General features: G+C 43.8%; 1 protein-coding gene across 1 annotated transcript in view; it reads left to right on the top strand.

Moving 5' to 3' along the window:
- LOC137347208 (contactin-associated protein-like 2) overlaps positions 1 to 18,540 on the top strand; it is a 1,554,138-nt gene that overhangs the window by 532,178 nt on the left and 1,003,420 nt on the right. The window contains exon 12 of the mRNA XM_068011439.1: positions 9,738 to 9,938. Coding sequence (XP_067867540.1) covers positions 9,738 to 9,938 — 201 coding nt within the window. The remainder of the gene's footprint in view (positions 1 to 9,737; positions 9,939 to 18,540) is intronic.

Here is an 18,540-nt window from a genome sequence, read left to right as displayed (position 1 = left end):
CATCCCATGAAAGAAAGAAAAGAAAAGAGGAGGAGCAACAGGAGAAGGAGGCTGATGTGGCCAGTGTCCCTGCAGTTACTCAATAGCTGCCAAAGGTGCCCGGGACAGACTCATACAGGCACGATTCAGCTAACCTGAGGCTGTGCAGCTATATGGAACATCAATGCTGAACCTCTTGGGCCCTCTCACCCCCACACAAAGCATTCTCACAGTTAATAATCCTTTTGTTCCACTGACATCCACTGCTCGCCTTCTACTCTTGCCATACCATTTACCTCAAGATTAAAGACCACCAGACAGGCACAAGGCTACAGTGGCCATGATTGGACAATGGAGATTTGACATAGGTTTTTTGGTGCATACACATTTATTGCCAATGTAACACACTTTTAACTACCCAAGTGATTTCCCATGTGAAACTGAAAAGCCTTTCTTCCTTTTCCTATTACTTCTAGGTCGTGCTACTATGTGGCTTCAGCAGAGCTAGAGGCAGGCTGCTTGCTCCCCTGTTTTGATTGGTGCTAGCCAACGTCCTCTGGGTTTTAGAGCCCGTTGAGGGCCCATGCCAAAAACGTCACCACCTGTGTAGGGGCAGACTTGGCCATCAGAACAAGAGGCAGCATATGAATTCTTACTGGTGGGGAATGGGAGGGATGGGAGTACCTTAAGCAGATTCCCCACTTCCGTGTGCCCTTTCTCCATCTTCCATTTCAGGGCCCACCCACACTTCCCTGCTAGTCAAGAGCTGGAGAGCACATTGCCGCACTTCAGTGAGATGCTGAATGGGCCAGGGTGAAACTTTCCTCCATCCGTTTTAAGCTGGCAGTCTGAGGGCCAGATTATGTTCTCATCCTGATGGTGGGTTTCATGGCAGGAGGGAGGCTGGAGAATCAGGGCAGAAGTGCTCGCCATGGAATCCGCGCCAGGAATCCTGGTTTTGATTCTCCTGGGGGTGCGATAGGCTGACGACAACCTTCTCACCCAGAAGTCAAGTAAGGGCCTCTTGCCGCCACCACTGGGATCCTACCAGCAATGGGGGTGGAGGGGGCATCTGCCATGTGGGGAGGATGCCTTGGAAAATGAGACACTCTCCATGTGGGCTTGTGGGGGGGGGGGGGGGGTCCCTCCTTCGTGGGCAATTTTTGGCCCAAGGAGTACTCCCACTGGGAACAACTGTACCCCCCTGGACCTCTCTTCCCCCAGACAGAACAGTACCGCACCACTGTCCCCGCCCCCCCACCCCACCCCACCTGGCCAGGGCCTTCCAGACTGGCTCTGGCAATTCCGCCTCACCTACCTCTTCCACAGCGCTGGGCCTGGGTCCAAGGCCTCTGCAGTAGAGAGAGTGGCCACCGCTCCCGGTGGCGCTGCCAATGCTGTTGATCTGCGGGCCCTCTGATTGACCAGCAGCTCTTGGGGCAGAATCCCTGCCTCTATTAAGTCTTTAAAAGAACAGGGATCCTGTCTTTGACAGCAAAAGAATGGAGGATCGCACCAGGGGTCTGAAATAATAGAGGCAGGGATCCCCCCCAACTTTTCGACCTGGTTCTGAGAGCCCTGCCTCCTGAACAAAAGCCAGCCCTGAGTGTGCAGACCATTGGTGAGGACAAGCGTGCACTTAGTTGTGTGCCACGTCTGATTCTCCATGCAGATGGCCACTCTTTCCATCAACACAAAGGCCTGAGACATTATGGCATTCGTGCTAGAGACAGACTCCTCCAAACCCTCTCAAATGGTGCGCATTACCTCTGGAACTGCTGACAGAACATCGCACCTACTCTGTTCTGCTCCAAAATAGTCCTCTTCGTCAATGACCCGCCTAACGCTCATCATCTGCATACAGCTGAGCAGAGCTTGGAGGATCCTGCACACTCTGACAGGGACACTCCACTGCTGTCCCTGTCTTCAACACTTGCTCCTGCTGACTTGTGATTTGTTGCTTACCATGTGACAACCCAACTACTTGTCCTGGTGGCCCTAACGAGGTTTGTGTGTGTACCTGAGCTGGTGGAGGGTGCACATGAGTCGTATGATGATGTTTCCTCAAAGTGTGCAACCTTCTCTGAGGAGTCTTCCACCTGCTCTGCCATCACCTTCTGGGGGACACTTGTGGGGCCTGGGGAAATGAAAGACATGAATTAGAACTGACAAGATAATAGGGTTCTTCGTCACCATTGAGCAGATCATGACATACACCATGTGGTCGTGTTATGATTTATTCCGTCACCAGGTTGCTGGGACTCTACCATCTCGCCATCTCCAATTGCCTTACATGTCAAAACTCTGCTTATCCCCAGTGCGCCCTCCTCTGCAGCAGTCAGGATGGTGATAACTGCAGTGCGACCCCTGGTTCTCTGCCCCTTCCTGGTGTTCTGCAGTCTCTTCTCTCAAGGAGAGACAGAAGTGAAATATGTTTGAGAAATGGAATATGTTGAGAGGATGGAATGACAACATTTGTAGAGGGTGACTGAGGGATGGGTGTGACTTGGCAAGAAGATGAGGATGAGTGTCAGTGATGGCTATTCAGATGGGGATGTGAGGAGGTGCCTTGAGAGAGAGGAATGGGTGGAGATGCAAGGTGTGTTTTCCTGAGGAGTGCTGTGCAGGAGAAAGCTGGGGATTGGAAGTGAGGGGACTGTGGCATGCCACTCACATTTCCTGCCCTGATGACATCATTGAACCTCATGTGGCAGTGTACCCATGAGTTAGGGACTACACTGCGGCTGCTCAACTTATCAGTGACTTCCAGCCACTCGTGCATGCTTTCAGAGTCTGGCATCTTGCTCTCGTCCACAGGGAACAATATTTCTCTTCAGGCCCGTCTAGCCTGCAGCATCATCTTCAGCAATGCCTCAAAGTACTGGGGGCAGGGTGTGGGGCTCATTCTTCCCACGTTGAGAGTCATTCAGTACAATTGCTCTGACAATTGTAGAATGGATCCATTCTGTCTCTTTAAATCCTGAGTCTTCAACAGTCAAATTGGGCTATCATCACGTCCGCCTGCTCCAGAAGCGGGATGCTTAAGCCGTGGTTGAGTTAAAACCCACTCCTCAATCTTTCCGGTTCCCAACCCACTACCACCCTGCCCTGTTGCGAGCGGGTCCAAAAATTAAAATTCTGCCCAAAATGTCTGCTGTGTCTCTCTACCATTTACACAATGTGCTTGTAGATTGCTGTAGAATGCTCATTTGTATGTGGTTTAAATTGGCTTTATTACAGCACTAATGCTTGTAAGCTGATCCGAAATTTCTTTTCAATGAAAGTTTTTAGAGGAATTATAGCACTCCTTGGCAAAGCTGCTGCAATATAAATCAGATTTGTAGAAGCTGAAATCAATACTGGTCAAGCTGGTTCTGTGATGTATAGTTCAGATTATTATTGGATTCCAAAGCATTTGAGATTTAGACAACTTACCTGTTCCTGAAAATGGAATGTGCTGCATTCACATGGGTAGAAGATTTTTTTTTGACAAAGGAGCACTCTGTCAAGAAGCGTCACTTAAATAGAATTACATATAGTATATCGCACAGAAACAGGTCATTCGACCTGTCGTGCTCGGAAGGAACCATGATCAAATAAACTATGAACTGGAGGAATTATGACAGTAAAAAGTCTATGTATAAACTGAACCACAAGAAAATGGGCACATCTATACCACAGACAAAATGGAGTAGCGTTTAGGTGATCCACTCCTCTACTGGCAATCAACAAACCTGTCTGCAAAGATGAAACTCATTAACTGTTTCTTAATTAGGTCTGGGGAAAACCCATTGAAATTGAAAGAAGCCTATTGCATGTTAATGACTCCTACCTATAGGAATGGGACTAACAAAGGTTCTGTAAGACAGACTGACTCCACAGCCCAAACCCAGATGAATGGGTGTTAAGTAGCACCATTGTAACAGAATGGTCCCCATTCAGACACCAAGATAGGAATGTTTTTTATATTCTGAACCATTGTGTGGTCACACCAGGGTCAGAGGGCCCTGTGACTCCTCACTCAAATGTGATGGATTTTTACCTTAAAAAGTATCCCTCTGGAGAGAGAGGGGACATTAAGAAAAGACCACCAAAAGCCAATTCCAGCCTAAGGCTGTAAGATTGGTCCAGCACAAGGAAGAAGGCCTGCTGCTGATACTTCAACTTGCTGCAGAAAGAACTTAAAAAGCAACCGTTGCCTCTGGTCTGACGTTTTAAGCACCAGAAATCTACAACACCTCAGCAAGTTCATGACTACAAACATCCAGGCCTGCACCTTTGAAAAAACTTTCCTCCCGAGAAGATTCAACAGGTTTATGTGAACCATGAACTCTTACATCACTTTGGACTTTAATTGCATCCTACCCTCTTTTCTCTCTAACTATCTATTCTGGTGTATGCATTTGTATGTGAATGCGTGAGTGGGTGAAAGTTGCGAACAGTTCGGGTTTTGCTGTTTAAATAAAAATGTAACCTTTTTTTAAACCTACAAGAAAACCTGTAATTTGTTTATTTGACCCTGAAACACTCAGGTACTAAGAAATCATTTTTAACAAAAACCTATTGCATTCAGTTGGGAGATGAGAAGTGGAAGTTACCCACATCATTTCCCACCTGTCCATTATAGACCCAACAAGTCAACGCTAGTGATTATGCTGCACTCAAGCCTCCTCCCATCCTCCCATATCTAATTCTATATATGCTGCACTCGGGCCTCTCCTCTTCTTTCTTCTCTTCCCTTCCTCGACTTGTTTGTCTCCATCTCTGGGGATAGGCTGTCTGCTAATATTCATTATAAGCCCACCAACTCCCACAGCTACCTTGATTACACATCCTCACACCCTGTTTCCTTTAAGGATTCCATCCCATTCTCCCAGTTTCTCCATCTTTGATGCATCTGTTGTTGCATGTCTCCCTTTTTCCTCAATCGAGGATTCCCCCCCCACTCCCCCCCCCCCCACCACTGTGGTTGACAAGGCCCTCAACCGTGTCCGACCCATTTCCCGCTCTTCTGCCCTCGCCCCTTCGCCTCCCTCCCAGAACCATGACAGTTCCCCCTGTCCTCACACCGTACCAATCTCCACATCCAAAGGATCATTTCTGCCACCTCCAGCGTGATGCCAACACCGAACACATCTGCCCTTCCCATCCCCTGTCAGCATTCCGAGGGATCAGTCCCTCCGCGACACCCTGGTCCACTTTTCCATCGCCCCCGACACCTTGTCCCCTTCCCACAGCACCTTCCCATGCAATCGTAGGAGGTGTAATACCTGCCCTTCTATCTCCTCTGTCCTCACCATCCAAGGCCCCAAACACTCTTTCCAGGTGAAGCAGCGATTTACTTGTACTTCCTTCAATTTAGTACATTGTATTCGCTGCTCACAATGTGGTCCCCTCTATATTGGGGAGACCAAATACAGATTGGGTGACCGCTTTGCGGAACACCTCCGCTCAGTCTGAAAGCATGACCCCGAGATTTCAGTCGCTAGCCATTTCAACACCCCCCCCCCCCCACCCTGCTCTCTTGCCAACATTTCTGTCTTTGGCCTGCTCCAGTGTTCCAGTGAACATCAACGCAAGCTTGAGGAGCAGCACCTGATCTTTCGATTATGCACTCTACAGCCTTGCGGACTGAACATTGAGTTCAATAACTTCAGAGCATGACTGGCGTTTTTTTATATTTTTTATTTTATTTTGTTTTATTTTATTTTTTAGCCATGTGTCTGTTTTTCGTGTAGACAGAGCTGCTCATTATTTCGCTATTAACACTCTCTCTGGACTTATGCTTTGTCTTTCACCACAAGCATTATTACACTCTTTGCCTTTGTCCCAGGACAGTTTTGTTATTTAATCTCTTCTGCCCTCTGCCCTATCAAACACCTTCCCTTTTTTTATTTTCCCCCCCACCCCCTTCACATGCTTAAAACCTAATTCTTTTCGAATCTTTGCCAGTTCTGATGAAAGGTCACAGTCCTGAGATGTTGATTCATTTGATCTGGGTGCATTGCCAGTTATTTAAATAGCACTGAAAATCTCAAAAACTCGATTGGCGCTGAAGTAATGCTTGAAATTTCTCTTTTATTGTGCTGCTTTAGACAATTTCAGGTGATTTGCGCTTGAAAAATCTAGCACAACCTCATGGAAACTCCTGCTGGAAATGTTTAAGAATCAAGATACCTATTACCATCCTGAAAATATTACTGCTATGTATTGACTTGGAACTGTATTGACCTTATATGTTCTATTAGAAAAAGAAAGATGGACTTGCATTTATATCATGCCTTTCATGACCTCAGGACATCCCAAAGCACTTTACAGCCAATTGAATACTTGTGAAGTGTATTGACTGCTGTAACAAAGGAAATGTGGCAGCTAATTTGCACACAGCAAGCTCCCACAAGCAGCAATGAAACAAAAGACCAGATCCTACCCTGGAGATGTTTTCTGTTTTCCACCCAGATAACAGTTTGATTTAGGCAGAAAGAAATAGTACAGAAAATCATGGAATTTTGCACATTAAGTGAGTTATGCCCATAACTACATTTTAGTTGTGTAAAGATAATCTTTTACCCTAGATCAACAATCCCTTCACTTGAAGCATTATACTATTTTTTATAAAAACATGAGTCCTTTATTCACTCATACTTACTTTGTTATGAAAATTCTTCCATTTTTTGTTAAATGGTTTTGAATCGGAAAAGTATTCCATAGATGCTGGACTTTTTTTTTATAAAGGCATCACCGGAAGGTTTTTTGGATTTGGTTCATAAACAACCCTGGAAGTCACCTGTCCTCAGATAAGTACCCAGCAGGAGCTTTTTGACCCGGGGAAGATGTTTACAGAGAAGTGACAGGTCAAGCTTTATACGGGGCAGGAGGCTTGACTCTAGAGATATTGTTTTTGGTTTTGCTTTGGACAGTGAGTTGGGGTATGGGCAGTGTTTTGAAAGGAGTTTAAAAATCAACCTGCTAAAGTCAAAACCCCAGCTCAGCCTTTTCCATGTCTTTGAAAAGCCTGCCAGCTTTTCCATCTCTTTGCGAAGCTCTTAGCAGCGAGTGTTGATGCTGCATTCCTCCTGAAAGGCCTGCCAGAAATCCCCGTTGCCGCATTTCTCCTGGTAAACCTGCCAAACTGATCTTCAAAATTGCCTGAAAAGAATTGTTCTAGAGAGATCCCAGTGACAGCCATCTACACGTATTTGGGATGCCAAACCAAAAATGGGAAAACTGACATCTTTCCATACCTTCTCTTTTTTTATTCAAGAATTAGCAAGTATTTGACCAAAGTATTTTTTTGTCTTTTTTTTTGTAACATAACTTTAAAGAGAAAATCTCTTTATTTTTCAGTTAACCAGTGTGTGTGTGTGTGTGTGTAAGGTAAAAAGGGAACTTTCATATTTCAATCTGTTTGTTAATGCTCTTTTTCATTACTGGCTAAATCTTGTTTTATAACAAACTGATAATTTTGTTGTTTATTAAAGAAACCTGATCGGTGTATTTTTATTCTGGGATGCAAATAGAGTCTGTGATTGCCGTATTGGTAACTGGGCAAATATATGTTGTGACCTGTGGAGAAGTGGAACTAGAAAAACAGTATACTCCTGCCGCCTCAGTCATATCAACTTCAACTTACTTATGCACAGTGCTGGTGTATAATACATAATATAACATCACAATATGTTTAGTTTAGTTTAGAGATACAGCACTGAAACAGGCCCTTCGGCACACCAAGTCTGTGCCGACCATCAACCACCCATCTATACTAATCCTACACTAATCCCATATTCCTACCACATCCCCACCTGTCCCTATATTTCCCTACCTATACTAGGGGCAATTTATAATGGCCAATTAACCTAGCAACCTGCAAGTCTTTGGCATGTGGGAGGAAACCAGAGCACCCGGAGGAAACCCACGCAGACACAGGGAGAACTTGCAAACTCCACACAGGCAGTACCCAGAATTGAACCCGGGTCGCTGGAGCTGTGAGGCTGCGGTGCTAACCATTGCGCCACTGTGCCGCCCATAAACATAAACATAAATATGACATAAACAGTCTGGTTTAACCATTGTGCTACAAGCCTCTCTAGTGGATTAAGTGGGGAAAGCATTAACATTTCATTTTTGGGTGATAAAAACTGTTAAAATTGGGACTAATAAAGGGCTTACCCCCAATTAATATGTCGACATTGAGCCACTTGAAAGTAGGAAACGTTTTGATTGATGAATGAAAACGAAAGCACAAGAAACATTTTAGTTTTTTCTCTATTTTAAACAGAAGTATAGAAGTAGATTACCTTTTTTTTAGATTAATATGGTGTTCTTGCTTTGTTTGAAAAATGAAATGCTGCTGTTACAATTGTGGAACAACATTTGACGCAACGTGATCATTTCTATCCTAACTTTCTTGTTCTTAGCTTGCTGAAAGAAAATAAAACTACAGACAGTCCACCCCTCATCGTAATTCCTTGAACGGAAAGGATTTATCCATTCCTTCCCTTGTCTTTAGCCTTTCTAGTTCAAACTAATTTCTGTCTGCTGAATTTGATGGTTTTGGGTTAAGAGCAATCAAAAAGCAATGGGCTTGCTAGACCTAATACATTTCTAGTTGGTAAAATTTTCTATGTATTTATGAATCTTTGCTCCATCACTAATACTGTACTGTGTGAAACGTCCCACACAGTGTGCTCATGACCCACTCTTCAGAATATACATCTAATTTAGATCCATGGGATGAGACTAGGACTGCACTGAATAAATGTTTCTGGTGTTATTGGCCATGTTTGCACCTTTCCTTACAACATATTACAGAACTCTATATATCTGTGGAAATTCCCATATTCTGTGCAAATCCTGATAAGTTTCTTGCATATTTCTATATTTAGAACCACTTAGTAGGGATCAGGCTTCAAAACTAGACACTGGAGTTTTCACTGATTGTAAATAATATTTTAGAACGATAATTTGAGAAGTGAATGTTGATCACTGGAAGATTTTTTTATTTTGCTTTGCTCAGTTGAAATACAAATGAATTTACAGAAATTCGCCTTTAAAAAATGATAGGGGCATTCTGTGAAAAGATGTGTGACGACGGTTTTTATTGTTTTGGGGAGGGAGTAGTTGTTACGTCTTCTTGTTGTTTTCTAGTTCCCAGATGTTAGAAATAATCACACTTTAGACTTGGAATGGCTGTAGCTCTTTGCGTTTAATACAGCTCACCATGCTGCCTGGTATAGGACGGGCTAGACTGGTTTTCTGTTACATATCACATGACTCTCCAATGCAGCCGTGAATGTGGACCCACTGGAACACTTACACATAACCACTAGTTCCTAGCTAATTAGTTCCTAGCACTTTACAGATGGTATAACAATATATAACAGTAGTAATAAAAGAGCTTACCTCACAATGAGACATTAAATTATGTGTTTGCAAGTAATGCAAACAAACATTTTCATTCAGCCGACAGGGTGAATATCCGTGGAGGCTTCTCCCACTCATCTGACATAATTTCGGAGGAAGAACCAACTGAAACCCTGGAAACCCAGCGTAACTTTTATGCTGCTTTTCCAGGGTTTCTGCCTGTCAACCACCAAAGTTATGCCTGACAAACAGGAGAAGCCCCCGCGTACATTCATTCACACTTATTCCTTTACACTTAAGGGCATTATTGCAGACTCTGCTTATTTGCGGTAAAGTTAATGTCCTTGGCTCTCGGAGGGAAATACGAGCATTTATGATTCTCTTGCTTCTTACAGAGGACAAGGTCTGGACGACGTTGTACCATGACATGCCACAGCAAAGAACAATTTCTGGATCTACTGCAGCAAAATCTGTTGTAGTGAAACTGAATTATAGCACCTCACTGAACCAGATCTCCGCAGTTACCAAGAGTGCTGAGTATTGTGAACAACATGTGTCGTACTCCTGCAGGATGTCGCGACTGTTGAACACTCCAGGTAGGTCTGTTTTGTTTGCTCAGGTGCAGTCCTGAACTTGCAATAAATTGGATAAAAATGCCTGGATGATTCCTTTTGATACTATTGATCTTTTGCCCGTACACAACTCACGTTTCTGACACCACAAAGGCATGGTTTGGTGACACAGAATGCATGTGATTTTGTAGCATCAGTAACTATTACCCTGGAGACTTGTAAAGATCTGTGTTGGAGTGGACTGAGTGTGAACTCACATGCCATGCCCCTGAGGTTACAATCAGGCACAAATGGTGAACCTCAAACCATTTAAGCTGGATGGCTTCTTGAATCTGCAACTCCAATTTAGACAAGCATCAAAAGCAAAACTATGTGGAGTCTTCACATTTACTGGAGTTAATTTAAGTAATTGCTGTTCTTCACACCAACATTTAGAGTAGTTATTTCAATTGTATCAGACTGAGCTTCTCTTACTTTTCTGCCATGTGAGCACAGACTGCTGCATGTTATCAACAAAGCAAGTGTGATAAGCTGCGGTCTCATCGCGTTTTACAAATGTTTTTCAAAACTCCTAGCTGACATTTTTGTTTTTTGTTGTGAAAACTGTATATATATTTGAATGATACACTGGGATAGAAAGTGAGAGAAGAAACAGCAAATTATGTGGCCATAAAGTACCATTTACTTAGTTGCAGTAAATATGTCATTTGATATTAGGATATTGTTTTTGAAGCACATTTTGACAGCAATGTTCAGAAAGAATTTTCTGTTCAAAGAAGATGCTCTTATACCATGAATCTTGAAAGTAATATATTGGGCAATGAGATAAGTGTTGAGTGTAGCTGTTAGGTCTTAGACTGAGGGAGTACATAGGAAGACAAATTTGGAGCCCTGAATTGGAATAATGGTGCAGTTGAGCAGTGTACTGTAAATATCTAGAATTATCCAGTTACACAAAAATCAATCATGCCATTTAGTAATGTTCATGTGACAGGGGCCTTGTCCAATTGACAAAACTGCATCAGTTACTTGTTAAATTTCTTTTATAGAGAAGAGCCTTACGGTTTTCCTCAGATCCACCATCGGTTGTTAATAGTAAATTCTGATAACTATATAGTTTTTAGCTTAAACAGCCATTTACATAATTTCTACAAGATTTTATTGAAGTTACACTAGGAAATCAAAAGTCCACAGAAATTGTCCCCTATATAATTTAGATTCTCAACTTTGTTATTAATGTAGTTTGGTATCATTTACATGATGAACTCTTAAATGTATTTGTACAAGAAGTATTCTATAGATTCTTTATAAAAATGTTTACTTTTCCAGTTGCAGTAATGTAAGCCATTCCATTCAGCAATTTTTTGACTGATAGATTATATGCTTAGTTCTGTCTGACTAAGATTTGAATGACAACTCAATTGAATTGACGACATCTTGCAACAAAATCCATCACAGTTATTATTGATGTGATTGAACTCGGAGTGGAAATAGGGTGGGTCGGGAGGCTGTGTGGGAGAGGTAGTGTGAGGCTCAGGTGACTTTAGCTTCTGAGCCACACTGCATACCACTGGAATGGAAACTTGAGTGGCAGAAGGCTGTCATCTGGCACCAAAGGGTCAGCCGTGCAACAAGGTAAATCATGGAGTGAGGGTTTTGGAAAAGTCTCACATCCAGGAAGGAGGGGAGCCATGACACTCATGCTTCTCCAGGCTTCACAAAAAAAAAATACAAGTTAAAAAAAAATACCTGTTCTAGTCCTGTTCTTGCCCCAGATTCTCTTCCCACTATCTTCACCTGTCAAGAAAGCCACAATGGCTTCTCTGTTAGGGCACCAATTAATATCGCGATTGGGGCCCGATGACGTAATTGGATCCCAATCTGCATATTTAAAGAAGGGTTCCACTGGCTTCTGGCTGCACAGTGGAGCGGATTAAACATACGAACATTTGAATTCGGAGCAGGAGTCGGCCACTCAGCTCCTCAAGCCTGCTCCGTCATTCAACAAGATCATGGCTGATCTGATTGTAACCTCAACTCCACATTCTCGCCTACCGCCAATAACCTTTCACCGTCTTGTTTATCAAGAATCTATTTACCTCTGCCTTAAAAATATTTAAAGACTCTGCTTCCGCAGCCTTTTGAGGAAGAGAGTTCCAAAGATTCACAAACCCCTGAGAGAAAAAATTTGCCCTCATCTCTGTCTGAAATGGGCAACCCCTTATTTTTAAGCAGTGTCCCCTCGTTCTAGATTCTCCCACAAGGGGAATCATCCTTTCCACATCCACCCAAGACCCCTCAGGATCTTACATGTTTCAATCAAGTCACCTCTTACTCTTCTAAACTCCAGCAGATACAAGCATAGCCTGTCCAATCTTTCCTCATAAGGATTAAACTTCAAGACACGTTATTGGTGCACAATGCCAGCAGGAACATCTTCCAGTCAATTTTAACTGCCCACCCAGTTTCTGCCAGACAGGTAAGTTTAAAATTGCTACATAGAATTCTTGAATTGAAACACTGTGAACCTGCTGAACCCTGAAGTGCCAACTGTAGCTATTCCTTCAATAATTTCTCTCACTGTGTAGCAAAACACCTACCTTCTTCATACCTCCCATGTCTTTGGTCTTTTTCTGTTCAGATGAAAGCAGAATATGCATTTCTAATCATTTCTAGCTGCTCATTGATTCCCTTACAGTTAGCAGTTCTTGAGCTTCTGGAGAACCGTATCACATGTGAGACTGACAAAAATGTGCACTAATCAGTCATTACCAATTGAGGCAGTACATGTGGCTATGTAACACCAAAGAACTGTGACTCCAAGATGGGCTCCTGCAGTAAATAGCCTATACTAGAACAGGCCCCAGGCTTTAAACAGGTGTTTCCAATTTAACTCTTCCATGGTGTGAAAAATATATTTTATCTAATTTATAATTTGCTCAGAGCATTTACCTTTTAGATATGGTAGGAAAGTCTATGAGACTACAGATCAGATGATTAGAAATTCTTGGTGTCAAGGCAATTATTTCAGATTAGGGACACCATGGTATATTTTAGGAGGCCAAAAGAACTAGAATTTTTTAGTAATTGATTGAATGTACATGTCAAAGGGTCAATTGATAGTTAAACATCAGTTGAAAAGAGTTGAACCAATATTCTCATTATTTTCTAAGTTATTTGATAATCATTTGTCAACATTAGTGCTATGTGTTCTAAAAAATATGAATATTTGCCATAAAAATCCTGACGTTGGTAACTTATTAAAGGCTTGAAAATATCCTTTAAAATAGAATATAAATTAAAATATGTGAAACTTTAAAATAATGCTGTTTATTTAGATTTCAAGATCCACAGCCAGGGGCCATATGGCAGCCACCACTAAGCTGAATAATGCAGAAGAGAATGCACGTTAAATCAGGAAGTAGTGCCTGAGTCATAACCAAACTTGGATTTTAAATGCCTGGAGTTGTAGCAGGATGGAAAGATTGAGGGGAGTAAGGATTTCTATAGCTTTGTCTCCTGGAAAGAATGAATTAGAGCACACTTGGAGCTGAATTTTATGCGCCATTGGAAGGTGGACTTTCTGGCGGTGGGGCCCAGAGAACCGGCGCAGATTCTTCCGCCACAGAACCTAATGCCTTAATTGTCAGGTTCCGATTTTCTCACAGGCGGTGAAGTTCCATGGCGGTACCTCTGCCACGAAATGACAGGATTGTAGTTTAAATGTTACATACTATTTTGCATGCATTAGTATATAATTCGCCGGGATCCCATCAGGCATTTGCAATCTTCTGCATGACGTGCGGCACTCAAGTGCCTTCACTTTCCCATCTTTGACAAGCTGGTGCCACCGAGGCGAGAGTCATCAGTGCCTGCAAAGGTCAGGTAAGTTATGTGATGTTATCTTAATGAGTTTTTTTTTTCGGTATTGGACATTGCCACTAAGCTCAATCTGCAGATGTGAGGGAAGGGCGGATCTCTGCAAGTGGGTCCTGTGGGGAGGAAGGGGAGACCTCTGCAAGTGGCTACTGTGGCAGGGAAATGGGGAGCTTGGCAAGTGACTACTGTGGGGGGGTGGGAAGAGGGGAGCGCTGCAAGTGGCTACTATGGGGAGGGGAAGGGGAGAGCTCTGCAAGTGGCTACCTTTGGGGGGGAAGGGGGGAGCTCTGTAAGTGGGTACCGTTGGGAGGGTGGAGGGTTGAACTTTGCAATCCAACTTCAGGAGATGCCGTAAACGACATCACAATTGTGATTGATGTGGACGGCCGTTGTCATTATGCTAAGTGGCTGCCTGCTGTGTAAACATGGTGGTGCGGCCTAAAACCTCACAGGCATTTTGTGCACCCGCCGCCGTGAACGGTGGTGGGATAACAAAATTTCAATGCAGTTGGGGTACAGTGATGAGGAAAATCGTGGAATGGTATACTGGAAGCTTGAGCGAAGCGTCTAGAGTCACAGGCTGGAATTTTACCAGCCCAATGGAGATGGGCTAGGAGACAGGAGAGGTGGTAAAATGGCATTGGGAGGGAACCCCATTGTGTTCCAGCCACCATGGGATATTCCAAGTGGTGGGAATAGTAGCGGCTCAGCTGCCTGCAGACTGGAATCAGGCAACCAATTAATTGGCCTATGAAAGGCCATCAGCCATGTGGGGAGACCACAAGCTACATTGATGCAGCCTCCCAGCAGCTTCCTGAAGCAGCCTTCATTTCTAGAGTCTCCATGTCCCACAGAGCAGCCCACTGGCGATAATGGCTGCCACCGCGGCTCAACACTGTCGCTGGAGGGTTCACACCCTCCAACCATTGTGGTCTGCCTGCCTGGCCAAGCATATCAATATTTATTCTCTTGGTCCTTCGCGAGCGCCTCAATAGAGGCACCCTCTCTTTCCCTTGCAGCATCAGCAGTGACCACTTCTAGCGGTGGCACTGAAGAGCTGCCGGCCCAACTTGGAGAGGCAGGCCACTGTCTTTAATGGGATTGCGGTCCAGGTGGTGGCCTCTTAATTGGCTACCACCAGTAACATTGCCGCTGCAGTCCTGCTGTTTGTCCTCGCAGGCTCGGGTCCCACATTGGGCCCCGCGTTGGGAACCATGGCATGACGATAAAATCCTGGCCATGGAGTCATTACGACACAGAAGGAGGCTATTCTGCTCACCAGATCCATGCCGGCTCTCTGTCGAGCAATCCAGTCAGTCCCGTTCCCCCCACTCTGTACCCTGTAGCCCTGCAAGTTTATTTTCCTCAGGTGCCTGTCCAATATCCTTTTAAAATCCACCAACCCCATAGGTAGTGAGTTCCAGGTCATTATGACTCATTGCATAAATAAGTTCTCCCTCACATCCTCCATGCATCTCTTTCCCAAAACCTCAAATCTGCATCCTCTTGTCCTTGCACCATCAGCTAATAGGAACAGCTTTTCTTATCTAAACCTGTCATAATCTTGTACACCTCTATCAAATCTCCCCTCAACCTCCTTTGCTCTTAGGAGAACAACCCCAGCTTCTTTAACCTAACCTTGTAACTAAAATCCCTCATCCCTGGAACCATTCTGGTAAATCTCCTCTGCACCCTCTCAAGGACCCTCACATCCTTCCTAAAGTGTCATCAACAGAACTTGATGCAATACTCCAGTTGTGTCCTAACCAGAGTTTTATAAAAGTAACTTTGGGAAGTTTTTCACATTTTCTTAAGTAAAGATGATATAGAAATTCAAGTTGTTCTTCAAGATCTAGCAAGGAAAGTTACAGCACTGATCATAATAAAATAAAATACAGTCAAGGTAGAAATGGCAAGGATGAGATTGAGGCTGTAGTTTCTAGGATCAAGCAGAGATCCTCATGTCCGACACCTGGATCAATCACACTTATCTTTCTCTTGTCTTATCACCAATGTTCCCTCTAAGCTGCACGTATGCGTGGACTCACAGCAATCCTGAAGGTACAGCGCAGGCCACTCACAAGCTGTCCTCTTTAAGGTACTATGTAGCTGCTCAAAAACAAAATGTACCTTGCATTGAAATAATCAGGCTGCAGTCAATAAAGCAAATTTAGATTGTTTGTTACCAAACTGGAATATCATTTTACTTGGAGAATCAGGAAATCCTAATCTACATACTTCCATTTAATCTACAGATCATAACTTAATTCTGGTGTGAAATAGTTATTACTTAGATTTTAATCCCTCTACTCACAACATCTTGCATTTCCACAGAATATGCAAACTTGAACATTGTTTATAAAACTTTTGTCAAGGTCATTAATAATTCTCTGGATTGAACCCTATGGGACTCAGCTCTTTGTGGATGCCAAATTAAAACTATTGTAATTAATAATTCTTCTCTGCTTCTTTTAGCCAAGCAATAATCCAATTTACAGCAACATCTTGTTTCCCATGAGCCTTCACTTTATCCACCAGTTTTCTGAAAGGGGTCTTATTATATGTTTTATCAAATCCAAGGTTTGGAATTTTGTGAACAAATAAAAATGGTGAAAGTGAATTAAGGAAAGGGATTTTAATGATCCTAAATAGATGTAAATAAGGGATCATCCCCAAAGGGATGCTCAATTCATGCAGCTAATACCAGACTGGTTATTGGAAGCTGCTGCTCCAATATTTTGCAGTGAGCCTGTTGTGGAAAATGACAATGTAGAACACTAGAGAATTATGAGTCAAAATAACATTAAATTTAATTTTGTGGCAAGAGTAGATTTAGATAATAAAATGAATCGCCTGAATTTCAAGTTGATTTTAAATCCACTAGAGTAATGTGGGAACATTGCTAAGATGGGAAAACTGCAAACAAGAATAAGTATACTTTGAAAGGATCATCACAGTGCATATCCACTGAGGTAAAGACAACTAAGTATTGAGGTGTGTAATTAGATCAATTGAATATTAAGTCCAAGGAATTAATACTAATGACCTCTACAAAACACCGAAAGTTGTTGGTCGTGAAATTGAGCTCCTCAGCACTGCTGGTATCGGGACCATGGAAGCCCGAAACTGCAAAAATAATTGCTAGACCACTTCAGGCATAGTCTGTATGGTGCACCCTGACTGTGAGGGTGTTAACGCAGGTATGCCGTTCATGCACCAGGTGCATGTAGAGAGGACGGTCGTGACATCAGCCACTAATGCTGCTTTGGTACATGATCTGCTATTTTACACCTTACTTAATCATTCCCAGCTCAACATGCATTCAGCTGCACAAAGCACTCCCCCCCACCGCCTGCCCAACTAACACTTTTAAAGGGATCACTGTCCAACCTTCAGAAGAGGTACTTTGGACTTTGTTTTGCTGGTGCAGAGTTTGTGGAAATACTGTGTTTAGTTTTATTGGAGGTCTTTTGCAAAGTTTTGGGATTTACAAGAGAGTGGTACTGGATCGTTGCATGGAAATCAGACTAGTTGCTTGGTTTGTCAGGAGAAAGTTTGCTCTAGTAATGGGGGCTATAATTGAAGTCCCTCTTGGGCTGCAGCATGATTTGGAGCACAGGCAGCAGTGAGGGGAAACTGTGCACAGAGGGTGGGAGGGGAGTTTTACTAGAAGGCCCTACCCTTTAGGGAGGCCTTCCACTACCTCCACCTCAGCCAGGAATGGTGTCTGAGGCAGTGACGTTTCACTAAGGAGGTGGTGATCGAACTGTGCTACATCCTACAATCCAGCCTACAGCAGCACAGCAGGGCGAGATGGTGCTGCCAGCGGCTGGGAGCAGGTGACATTAGCAGCATCTCACAGTTCACCATCCATCGCTCCATCAGGGAGGTGCCGGAGGCCCTGTATTGAAGGAGAAGGGACTTCATCATATTCTCACTGACCAGAGGGAAGCAGGAGGAGAGGACATGTGGCTTTTCCAGGCTGGTGGGATTCCCCAGGCTGCAGGGTGCAATCAACTGCATACAAGTGACTCTGTGGGCCCCACATATTAACGGGCTAATGTACCGGAACCACAAGGGCTACCACTCCATTAACATCCAGTTGATGTGCGACAATGCACAGAAAATCCTTTCAGTGAATAACTATTATCCTGACAGCAGCCATGATGCATTCATCCTGTGCCAGTTAGGCGTAACCGACGTCTTTGTCCCACCATGACGAACCAGATGCTGGCTGCTGGCTGAAAAGGAATACCTGCTGTACCCTGGCTCATTACTCCCCTCCACCATCTGACCACATGAAAACAGCGCTCTTACGTTGAAAGTCATGAAGTAACCAGGAACATCGTGGAGCAAATCATCAGTGTCCTGAAACAACAGTTCTGCTGCCTGGACTGCTTGGGGGGAGCGTGTCTCTAAGTCCGTGGTGCTCTGCTGCATCCTCCACAATCTTGCTATCATGAGGGTGCAGCCTTGCCACTAGGCCTGCGGTGGCCACCCCAGGAGGAGGAGGAAGAGGGGAAGAAAGAGGAGGAAGGAAGGCGACATCCTGGACTCCCTTTTCCAGACAAGCTGTCTGTGAGCGGATACTCAGACTCCAGATCGCTTTAGTTGTAATCCCCACATCATGGTTGTTACCTGCTAAATACAGATGACACAAAACTTAGACGTATTGTGAACTCTGAGGAGGATTGTGATAAACATCAAGAGGATGTAGTCAGGCTGATGGAATGGGAGGACAGATGAC

Source organism: Heterodontus francisci, chromosome 2, assembly GCF_036365525.1.
Source record: "Heterodontus francisci isolate sHetFra1 chromosome 2, sHetFra1.hap1, whole genome shotgun sequence".
NCBI classification, from domain to species: domain Eukaryota; kingdom Metazoa; phylum Chordata; class Chondrichthyes; order Heterodontiformes; family Heterodontidae; genus Heterodontus; species Heterodontus francisci.
The sequence above is the reverse complement of the archived record's forward strand: the minus strand, read 5'-3'. Positions and strand labels throughout refer to the sequence as shown.